Below are 12193 nucleotides of genomic sequence, written 5' to 3'. Positions count from 1 at the left end.
ACTTACTATGAATTGTCAGTACGTGTGTTTGCACGACGTCCTGGTTTCTGATGGCGTGGCAGGTATAATTTCCAGCGTGCATCAGCTGCACCTTCGTTAGGTAGAGACTGCCGTCGCTGAAGACTCGTATCTACGGAACACGAAATGGTCATTTTTTTAAGACAGCTATTGAAGTATACAGAGAGTCGCACCTCAGGCTCGTTCAGAGTTTCCAGATTGGCTTCGTTCCGTCGCCACACCAATGGCGGTGGCGGTGTACCGGTGACATCGCACTTGATTTCAACGTTATCGTCCACTCGCGCGGATATGTGATTCACCTCGAGAGATTTATCGAGAGACACTACCGAAACGCCTACAAATTAAAGGAAAGAAATCAAGGTAAAATCCCTTCTTTTTACCTCGATATTAAATAATGGATTATCAATTATTTCCTTATCTTCTTCTGTGTATATAATATCGCAATTACACAATGCATGTACAATATAATAAAATTCTGTCTAACTCTACTCGTTTCCCTTTTCCCTCTACTACAAGCGTACTCACTGTACAGTTTACTGAACGCCATGTAAAATTCGTTCACGTTCAGTTTCCCATCACCGTCCGCGTCGTCGTAACTGATCATGTGTCCCAGACTGCAGCCTTTGCACAGCTCTTCTAAATCTTCGTTCTCCGCGATCTGAACAGTGGACACGACAGAAATGATTTCATTTCCGAGCAACTCGATTCCGAGAGCAAGGCGATCGTTGACAAGATGAAATCCCCGAGGAGATATTATTACGATAATATACGATATATACTTGTGGCGTGCATACCTGGTCCAACTCCTCGCGTTCCAAGTTCCCGTTGTTATTCCGATCGTAGTGCGAAAACATTATACTGACAAGGTATTCCTTGCTATGGTTATCTTGGGCCATTAATCTCGCGTGGTTATAGAGAAGCAAATTATCCTGTAGGGAGAACAAGATGTTACCGGATATGCAGCGTTTAATCAAGATCGCAGTCGGTGGATTGCGTTGGCACAGAAGCGGCCGTTTGTTAAGTTCGTTACTCTTCTGGGCAAAAAATACGTGCGATATGATTTTTTATATTATTGTTGGCCAGCGCATCGAACACGGGCAGGGTCGCACAAATTCAATGAAATTTTAAATAAACGTGTAATATACTTAAATAGACTTAAATATACTTAAATAGTATTGAAATTCAAAAGTTTAAGTTTAAGTTGAAGTTAGTTTAAGTTCGCTGTCCATCCGAACGGTTGAGGACGAATTGTTCGGTGTCTCCTACCTTCATTATTTCGTATTCCTGGTTCGTGCACCCTTTCGAGTCGAAATCGTCCTTCTCCGGGATCAAGTTATCTTTCAAGTCATCCTTCTCGTGATCCCTGGCTCTCGGATAAGAGATAACGTTCTCAGGCTTGGGTGACGTTCGGTTCGCGTGCATGGTCCTTCGTGTGTGCGCGTTTTCGATATCTAACGATAACAAGTTCAATTACACGGAAGTTTCGTTGCTTTTCGTATTCGCGTTACATAGATATTTTTCTATTACGCCATGTAACTTAAACTCGAAATAATCCCGAGCAAATTATTTCCATGTAAAAATAAAATGTACAACGAGATTAAACAGTCGCCAATGAGAACAAAATAGGAAAAGAATCGTAGCGGAATTCTTACCGTGGTGGAGACATCTCACGAGTCTGCTTCTGGTCAGAGGAGACTCGGAGATGCAGGCCGCTTTGTGGAGCTCGCAATGATTGGTATAGATTTGTCCGTTGCTCGCGCAAACAGGTCGGTGCCTTCGTGGACATTTTCGCACACAGCCGCAAAGGGCCACGGTGCCGTTGGGCGAACGCTCGCATTCCCTTCCGGGCCCGCAATATTTCTTTGCGCAGGGATCAACTGTGGCAGAAAAATCGCGGGGAACCGTCAGTTTCCTTGGTCTCTGCTCCCTGTTTCCTGTTTCGCCGTAGGCTCCCAAAGACCCTTGAAATCTGTCGCGAACCAATATACATATACGCGAGCAAACGTATCCGCGCAACTATTCGAGAATTCGTAATGGCCCAGAAATCAAGTTTCAGATCTTCAGAATGGAATCCTCGTACCGAAGGTTCGTACAATTGAGAGTTGTTGAAACTATCGGAGGATTTCGCGTTGTTAAGTACGCATTCCTGCGACGCTATAAATTCTCTCGTTTAATTGTTTCGAGACATTTCGAGCCTCGTCGTTTCCTAAACGGAACGTTCAACGAGCAGGTGGCAATTTTTACGCGACCCGCCGATCGGTAGCGTCCATTTCGGCGATGAATTAAAACGACGCGTCGTGATTCCCGCGCATAATTTTGCCACGGTTTGTTTATTCGGTAACGGTAGTTGACTACATCGATTGGTACGCTTTGATAAAAGTGTGCACGAGCAAGAAATTTTGATGGAAACGCAACAGAGATTACGCGTTACGCTCGTTTATGCGAAACGCTACAGGTATGACGCGCCGAACGTTGAATCCTCGATCATGTGGCGAGAGATAAATCTTCTCCTCGCATTTGTAGCGCTACGCGTCGCGTGAAACTCTAATTATATTCTTTCGTGCATCGTTTCTCTACGTGCAGATTGGCATGGTTAATACGCTCGCTCGCAAATCCCATTAATTAACGCTCGTGTTCCCACGTGATATTCATAACAAAGCAGCGAGCAATTATGTACATCGTCGATGATAACGAAACGTCGGCGTGGCAGGCGTTAACGCGAATTCTATTATTTTCTGATACTTGATATCGCGTCGACGATCATTCGCGACCGTAGTCACCGTTACATCGATCACGCTTGCTTTCACCGTTGAAAATAAACACAACCGGGTTGCTCGGAAATTACGCGATGATAGCGAAATACGTAAATCCGTTCAGAGGGGCTCTTCTAGCTACCGTCATCGTTTTCCTTGCGTTTACAGTAAACGGTAACGGTACGTATCGCTATCGCGACCATATTATGCATGTACATGTACATATGTATGTAAGTCAGCTCGACACATTGTACACAGCGGAAGGATAGAGCAATATCCGTTTCGAGATCGAATTTTTACGAACTCGCCGAGTGTATATTTTCGCAACCCTCCACCGCGAACTGAAAGTGCTCGCGACTCGAAAAGAGATTCACCGCGTCGTTTCTTTTTATCTTCCGAGCGAATAGAACGCGATCCCCGATGTTTATCCACCTAATTCGTGGGCATTCCGTATACGTACATACAGTCGGTCGCGAAAGTACTCAACAGGTCCACGGGAGATCGATTGTTCCATGAAATTTGTAGAGAAGAAAGTGTTTGCGGAAAGTAAACTTTAAGAATTAGCTACGGTAAACGAATATTGTTTAATCTCGTAGAAGAAGGACTCTCCAAACATTGCCTTTTCTCGCGTAATTTCTCACCGAACGGAAAGCGTTACGCGAGTCTTTCGTGCTGAAACATTAAATCGCAGCACCGAGAAATTTCAAGTATCACTTATTTGATTGCGTCAAAACGAACTATATTCGGTGACGTTCGACCTACGAACGCAGGACAAGGGCCTAGCGTTCGGTGAAGGTTTTCGAAAAATCGGGAACAAGCGACGACCAACTGCGTTGCCACGGGAAGAAACCGTTTTTCAGTTCAGTTACGCAGGAACGTTCGATGCGCGAATGACGTGCGATTTACTTTATGTACTTTTACGTGCCCGTACCGTTTATGTGTAATATTTCCACCTACTTAAATATATATCTATTCTATATCCTATATGAAATATCCTGACAATATTTTATTTCGCTGGGAGTGAACCTACCACAGTTGAAAGAAAGCTCATTTTGAAAACTGAAATCACGACGAAAACGCCGATTATATTTTTTTACTCGATTATGGAAGGAATCACGCGCTACATCCCTCTTTTGCTTTTGTTATCTCAGCGATTGGTTGGACGAATACGAAACACGACCCATTGTACATATAAATTATTTACTTTACCCCGAGCAGAAGTTATGCGCGAGACATAGAGGGCGTTGGGAGCAATTTGGTCCTCCGTCCTCCATTATAGCGAGCTCAGTCACGATTCGGAATGTGCGCGATATTCTACATAGTCGCCATATTATTAATTTGCGGGCTCATCTTGTACGCGATTCTCGCGGCGTATCATTTAGCCTGAGAAACCGAACGAGCTTCCAAAGAAGAATTAATTTCAGCCTTCCCCCTGACCGGGCACGAGCAGAGAAAGAACCACGAAGGTCTCCATTGGCATTCGGTGTTTCATTCTCGAGACGCAATACCCGTAATATCCGGTACTATCGCTGGCGACCAAGCGGAAAATTTCTGTCTCAAAGGTACGAGTGAAAATCTTCCGTTTTCGTTTCATCCGTCCCATTTGAATGCGCTTCAAATTTCAAATAATTTTCTTTTGCCTCGCTCTAATCACTTTTTGAGCGATCCATATTATCTCGAGTCGAATAAAGTGTATCCATCCGAGATTTTCAATTAAAAGATATTCGAGCCGGTCCATGGAGAAAATAACGCGCGCGACGCGAACAAAGAAAATTCGCTTTCGAGTAATTCGCAAACTCGAATAAAGAGTTCACGATACAGGTGAACTGCAATGCTTGGCTTTTGATTCTTACCAGCAAATGCATGCCGCGTGGAAACGCGTTCATTAATTTTTTCCGGCGTGCGGACATGTTTGTCGGTTCTTTTCAAATTTTCTCTCGTCCTGCGTTAAGGGTGAAAGAAAAAACCCAGCGAAACGTTGCCGAACCTTACATCTTGCAGATGGATGCATCCTTCTCGCTTCTCGGTCGTTTCGCCGTGTTTTATCAGGGGGATAGCCTTTATTCGAATTATTTCTTAATCATTCCAAATTTTCCTTTGTTCGTTACGAAATGTTCTCGGGAAAAGTTGAAATTTTTATTTCTATTCAAAGGGTAACGCGCAATATTCATTTTTAATTCGTTAGTCAAAAGTTTTACGTAGGTAAAAGTACGTTGCCCTGGGTGCAATCTTTTTGAGTTTAAGCGAAACTTTCAAGCTTCGAAATTGTTTCTAAATAAAGTCCTACGAAGATCTATCGAGTTAATAATAAAATATGCATAGTTTCGGTTAAAGTTTTCGATCCTGCTCGGTACCATACGCATAATCTTTCGGTCCTATGTAAACACGGAAACCCAAAGAAAATATTTGATACCTAGGACCGGCGTAAAAAGATCTATCGACTTGCAAATTAAATGCTGATTCCTTCCGCGAGTTCTATCGGGCCCCGAAGTTTGCACTCGCGGTTTACTTACAGCCCTGTATCCGTCAAGGGAAAGGTCCGCTTCGGGTAAGCGAATAAAAATATGATACGATATAAAGCCGCGCTGAAACCGCGTGTCCCGAACATTTTTGCGGGAATAGATTAATCACCGGATCACCGCTTACTTTCAGGGAAGTATGACTCCTCGGTTAGGGAGGATCGATCGATCGCCGGCGATATCGTCATCGAGGGGCTGTCGATCCTGGACGATGACACATCGTAGCTCTCGGCCGCTGTGAAGTCTCGGTGTCGCCTCGTGTGCTGAAAGCAGTGAAAAAAAAAAATGCATACGTAAGAACTGCAGAGGAAACTGGGTTAAAGCGAGGGGGTCAAGAAAGAGTCACCTCGCGCGCGCCGGGAGAATCGATGAAAGCCACGATTAGGCACGATCGAGCTTGGAAAAAGTAAAACTACCGCGTCGACGAAAATTACGAGTCGGATGGTTCGAGTGGATGATCGAGGACATCGTAAGGAAATTGTTATCGATCGCGTTATTCGCGGCTTGCATGCACCGGATCCGAAAGGGCTCGGAATAGCTTGAAACGGAAAAGTCGAGACTTGATAACAGAAGTTTATCACCAGACGCGAATAGTTTCTACGTATTTGTACCGTATTTAAGAGCTTTTCACGCGAGCATCGTTTCTTACGAAAATTAATATCTTTGCGTAGAGAGAAAGAGAGAGAGAGAGAGAGTAGGCAGCAAGAAACTTCGAGACGGGAAGTTCCTTCGTATCTCGCGTCGAAGCTCTTTCCGACTGTTTTCCGCGCAACGAAATAAAAGATCGGGTCTCCCCCGGAACTCGTCAACTCTAATAATTCATGGTGGCGATGCCATCTGCGATTGATCGAGCTGATATAAAATAAAATTAAGGGTTATAGTTTCGAGCTTCGAATGATATTTGTAATCTTTTCTATCGAGAAGAGTCGATATTCCAGTTTCGCAAATTTAAGGACTTGGTCACTTGGAAGAAAGGATTTTTCTCAAGAAAGAAAATTTTCTCGGAAAATATTGTTCGTTTTTCGGTGGTCCTCTTCGAAGAAACAATTTCTTTAGGAAATTGGCAATGTATTTTTTACAAATTTACATCTGTTCCATGGTAACGGTTCGAAAGTCGAAACTCGAAGGGAACGTGGCAGAGAGTCGGACCCCTCTCTTTCATCGTTTGACATTCGTTCGACGTTGAGTTTCCAACCCCTGTGCGGACGCCGGAGGATGACCAAGTATCGATACCAGGGGACAAAAACGTCGGATACCGAGTGATTCCAGTCGGTGTGTGTTCGATTTTTCATATCGTGGAATGCGAGAGCGTACAGGTGATCGTATCGTGGCCGTGTGTGGAGCTGCGGAATACTACGGAGAGCGAAACGAAGCAGGAATTGGTCCGAGGATTCTCAAAGCGAACGCGCGCGTGGCGCACGGATGCTCCGGGTTTAATATACGAAGTCGAAATATGAGAACGACATCGAAAAATATTACTAGTTTTAGGATCCATTCGTTTCCACGGTTACGTTATTTCACCGGCAGATTTATGGGGACGCCCGCGCCCGCGCCGCTCCGCTCCCTACCTCCATTAGTGTCTCCTGAAATTGTTCATTCGGGGGAACGGGTGTTTTCAATTACTCGCAGAAATTACCGAGAGGAGGGCAACGCTTCGTCAGAAACTTTAAGATTCATTTAAATACTCGGAAAACTTGTCTCCAGGAAGCATTAAGCTTTGAGTAATTATTACCTCTTTTGGTGATTTATATCGGCAACGGCTTTTGTTCATAGCGTCACGAACATCTCTGCGTTTTCAAGGCGATCCGGTTGGAATTGTTGACGGTGTACAATTTTCTATATTTGTAACATCGTTACGGATTTATTTTATTCTTTGCGTTACACTCGCGAGAAAACTACCAAACATTTCAATTTCTAACGAACTGTGTCACTTTAACGAATAATTTAGACGATATCTAAGCGGATCGATTAAAACAGGTGATCACAGGAATCCCACCGGTACTTTGCGCCGTAATTATATGCCCTGCAACCTTTTGTATTTAGTTTCCAAATTGATCCACGCTCTCTCTCTCTCTCTCTCTCTCTGTTGCCGTAACGTTTCGCGCGCCACGTGGTTACACGAACGATCAATTTGTTTCGCAAAGAATAGCGATCTCGTTTCGAAATAGGGAGGGTGTGGGGTGGAGGCAAGGAATTGTACATACATTAACACGTTCACGGCCGTAACCGTCGACGGTCACGTACGATGCAATTACGACCGACGATTTCGTTGGTTCCTGGACTTTCTGTATTAACGCGCGTTATTTCGGATTATCGACCACCGCTGTTGGTTGTGCGAGCTCTACAGCTGGCGATAACGTGCAGAACTTTTAACCCCCTCGCTACGGCGCGTTGTATCGTTAGCCCTCTCGTTTTATACAACTCTGATCTCTCGAATATCAAGCACGACGCGAAAATGTTTCGACGCGTACGTAATTCCTAAACTCTTCTCGATCTCCTTCGTATCACGGCTCTTTGGATTTCCGCAAGCCCAGATGACCTAACGTGGTTACGATACCCGTGGTGCACGTTCGGTGACTCATCTCGTGGTATTGACCAAACTCTCGGTCGACGATATATGCAACGTATCCAATTCCATTGGAAGGTAGAAAATCAGCGTGCAAGTCGACATCTGACGTGCCGTGAACGGTACCCGGTCGTGTATGCTGGCCATTCCGCTAATGTTGACCGGAAGTGTTTGCCCCGATGCATGCGGCACCACCAGCAGCAGCAGCAGCAGCGCTGGACAGTACTTGTCTCGTAGATCGCGTGTAACGATGTGTAGTCGAACATAATTGTTGGCGTGCCAGAATTTACCCAGCGCATAGATGGCTGGATCGGGTGCTTGGCATTTGTCCCCTCGCTCTCTGTATGTACATCCAGGGCTGTACGCGAGGATAATTCGTCGCTGCCTGAAGCGGATTTGATTGCGCGACGTCCATGATAAATGTAAATGCAAACAATCCTCGACAACCGAATCCAAGCACGGCCGTGTGCCGTGCTGATCTACATACCGTCTTGTTCTTCCGATTTCGAACGGACGCCTCCTCCCCTTTTTGGACATTTGGGATCGCGTTCTTGGGACGTAGCTATCTAAACTCCGGTGTTATCCGAAGCGTAGACGCTCGACAACGTAAAAGGTTTGATAAATAATTACCGTCGTTATGGCGTACCGCGTCCGCGGTCTTTAGCGAACATAAAGCGTTCCCTCGCGGCATTTTATTGTCTCGCGACAAGACAACGGGGGCCAACTGATTTCGTCCATTAAGAAGGGAATGCGCCGGTCTCGGTCTGGGACACCTGGTATTTCTTATTCGCGTTTCATCTTCTTTCTATTAGAATTAATGAATAGAAAATCTAAAAATAGGGGATACGAAATTATTGAACGGTCGACTAAACCGTATCTCCGATACATTAATCGATTAGTTCCGCGGCTCGAAATGCGAAGTGCAAAATGTCGCATTTAGCCAATGTATTGCCGATGGATTCGTCGATAACGCTGCTGACCTAGTATACCTTGTTAGATGCAATTTGATTTTAACCGACGCTGTAAATACAATGTATAATATTTCTTACGAAGCATTTTACTTCTGTCACTGCTGCAATTACAATTGACAATTTAAGAAGAATGTACAACTTGGAAGAGCACTCTTTACATTGGTACGTATTAGGTCTACCTATCTGTCCGTTTTTAGAATAAAACAAAAGAATAAATTTGATCGAGTGATACAATTTTTATCATTATTTATGACATCTTGTCAGCGTGATCGCGATTTGTATATAATTTTCAACGAATACGTGCATACGCGTTGAAACTTGTTGTAACCGGAATGGAGAGAACGTTCCGGTAGACCTAATATTTTAGAAATAAATCTGTCGCGCTATTTTTCCACTAATTTTCATCCCTTCGCGTTTGGGAAATCTCCCTTCGGTCGTGGTCAATCACGAGAGCTCTATATCGTTGAACACGGTTTATATTTGCTTTCGGTGGGATGTAAATGTTTGTCAAATACGCTTGGAGGCTGTTGGCGCTTGAATAATTGCATTAATCTCCATCAAACGTAAAGCGCACACAATAGATAGTCTAGTACTTTCGTGTTTACGTTTTAGCGTCAACCACCGTTGAATTTACTTCGTTTTCCGTCGCGATATTTTGCTGGCGTTGTCAGTTTCACTCCTCCCGATCGAATCAACGATGACAGGATCCCGTTCCGTCTCGCGCGCAATGTAAACGCTAAATTATTAGATCGGTTCTAGATTAATATCCATAGGCGCACCGCGTCGGTATATCGTATTACACAATGACTGGTATACCAATTAACTTTTGGCCCGGGTTCCGGCTGACAACCGTTTATAGAAAATGCATGCTATTTTAGCGAATCGTATTTGAGTTTGATCGATTATTACCAGCCTCGGGCAAGTGGGTCAACGTGCACCGGAATCCATTCGAAGAAGCCGCCTCGGCTACGCCGTTTCTTGCCCTGGTAAGACCGGCGAGGACCGTCGAGCGAATATCGTTGAATTATACCGATGCAACGGGACAAGAGAGTGCCCTCGACAACGTCTACTGCGATTCTTCCCCCGCCCTTTGTCAAGTTCTCGTTGAGCTGGCGTCGGCGTCCGTATAGTCGGTGCATCGCGCGTGTAATGCATGTTTCTGCTGCACCGTGTTCCTTATCGCTCGTGGCCTAATGAAACCTCGAGCAGCACAATCGTCGGAATTCTTTGCGAATAAAAGGTGAAAGAAGGTGCCTAACAAACGGTGAAACCTACCATAGTTCGCGTTCGCCTAGGGAGACGAACGTAGTAATTATCTACAGACGTGTCGTAGTCACAGGGAATGAACCGCGAAAAATGAATTAACGAGGATCCAAACTTCGGAAAATAGAACCGCGCTCATTTATGCGGAGGAACCGTGCTTAAAAGGTGTTCCACGATGGATTCGCAGCTTTAACGAAGATTGGATGAACCTAGTCGATTCTTTTGTCATTTTTAAAGCTAAAAAGTACTCTACAAAACGAAAGCGTCCCGAAACGTTCGGATAGGAATTCTGACTGTCGAAAGGGAGAAAATTTGATAGGTTCGAAACCAATAGAGAAAAGGTTCGGCAACGTTGTTGCCGTCATTTTCCTTTTGGCGTCGAGGAACCGACGTCAAATTACTGGTATCCTCGCGTCAGAAATTTCCACCGGCGAGGAAATCGACACCGCTCCGAAGAGACAGCAAACGACTCCGTTCATCGTAGGTTATTTTTTCCGTTTCTGAGATCCCGACGGGACCAACCCACCCACTTTCTCCTATTTCAAGTATTCTCCCTTCGCAGCTTCTTACATCCTCGTCCTCTCTCTCTCTCTCTCTACCTGGCTGCGGTCCTTCCGTTCCGACCGACGCCGACGCAGACGCCGACGCCGATAGCTCGGTGCACCCCGAGGAGCGGTAAGACGGCGATCCGGGAAAAAGTATTTCGAGAGGCGCGCCGCCAGGCCGATTTATGAATCCGTGTATAGCAGAAATATTGCGCGCACTCGAGCCAGACGGGCAGGTAGGCGAGCAGGTAGACAGGTGAACGTGAAACGAAACTGTTTGGTAGATATACCTGAGCTTCGGGTATCGTTTCAGTTCCGACAGAATTTTGTCCTGTGAGGAATGATTTCTTCGGGTGATCTCTTCCGTGCTCGTTTACTGGATTTTAATACTACCCAAACGAAAAGCTGCACTATACGTAAGTAAAGGTCCAGTAAACGGACGAGTTGAGATCGAGTTGAGGCCATCGATGCGTAATTGCGTTACTCGAGATACGTATGTATATGCAGGCGTCGATACTCACTTTATGACCAGCGACAGGGACGATGTAGGTCGAGGCGATCGACAGCGACAGCAGCAAGAAGCAAAAAGGCGCGACCTGGGATTTGCGTCTCATCTGAAATAAACATCGGGCACGCGTTAATAGAAACGTTGGCGCGGCGTCGCGAGTCGCGAGTCAAGGGGAGGATGGGGATCGATCGGTTTCAATTACGATTCGAACCTGGGCTACAATTTCTCTTTTTTTTTTTCTCCGGCCGAGAATAAAAGCACGTTCAAGTAATCCGCGCCCGTGATTTGTAGCGGTGATAAAAATTGCGATATTCATGTCGCGGGAATATCGAAACGGTGAATGTATCGCGAGAGCGGCGGTGCAGTGTATTCGACCGCGCTCGAAGGTGCCCTAATATTTTACGATTTAATTGGTTCGTACGAATTTTCGCGTCGACTGTAACGGGAAACGTACGTCTACGTTCGTCTACGTTCGTTGATTTAAGAGGGCAGTCTCTGAATTTTATTTAAAAACATTCTACTCGATGTGCGACGAAAATAAAAGATTAATTTTTAAATATCAACGATCGAATATTTCGGAACCAAAGGGACACGAATTTTTATTATTTTTATTTAAAGAGAGTAACGAAAGATCGCTTTGGAAACAAAGTTTACTAACTAAAGGCCCGTCTACCAATTTTCATCTTTATTCAATTATTCCTCCGCAGGGGAGGAAGAAAAATTACGTAGATTCCTTAATTTGCAACCCAAAATACCAGCCTGCGAAATACCAGTCTCCATTGTCTCCAGTGTGCGATAAATCATTGCCCGCCCCGCCTACGTTAATAAAATGCAACCGCGAACAAAGTTTTCAGCGAATTTATCGGCGGCGCGGTCAGAGGGTAAGAGATACAAATAAATAAATGTTTACTATGTCTACTCGAGCCACTGGCTTTTCAATTACCCGACCGACAAGATTCCTTCGCGATTAGATCCTCCTTGCTGGGATCCTCGAGGCGGTCCGTATCCTCGGATTAAACGTTTCCTCGCTAACACCGGCGATCTATCCTT

The 12193-nt window shown here is 45.0% G+C and overlaps 1 protein-coding gene across 2 annotated transcripts in view; it reads right to left on the bottom strand.

Moving 5' to 3' along the window:
• LOC128884782 (follistatin-related protein 5-like) overlaps nt 1–12193 on the bottom strand; it is a 59200-nt gene that overhangs the window by 4802 nt on the left and 42205 nt on the right. For both annotated transcript variants that reach the window (XM_054138411.1, XM_054138410.1), the window contains 8 exons: nt 11157–11249; nt 5418–5553; nt 1671–1895; nt 1285–1469; nt 813–947; nt 544–676; nt 192–352; nt 7–130 (listed from right to left, as the gene is read on the bottom strand). In XM_054138411.1, the coding sequence (XP_053994386.1) occupies nt 7–130; nt 192–352; nt 544–676; nt 813–947; nt 1285–1469; nt 1671–1895; nt 5418–5553; nt 11157–11249 (1192 nt within the window). The remainder of the gene's footprint in view (nt 1–6; nt 131–191; nt 353–543; nt 677–812; nt 948–1284; nt 1470–1670; nt 1896–5417; nt 5554–11156; nt 11250–12193) is intronic.

Source organism: Hylaeus volcanicus, chromosome 2 (genome assembly GCF_026283585.1).
Source record: "Hylaeus volcanicus isolate JK05 chromosome 2, UHH_iyHylVolc1.0_haploid, whole genome shotgun sequence".
NCBI lineage: Eukaryota > Metazoa > Arthropoda > Insecta > Hymenoptera > Colletidae > Hylaeus > Hylaeus volcanicus.
The sequence above is the reverse complement of the archived record's forward strand: the minus strand, read 5'-3'. Positions and strand labels throughout refer to the sequence as shown.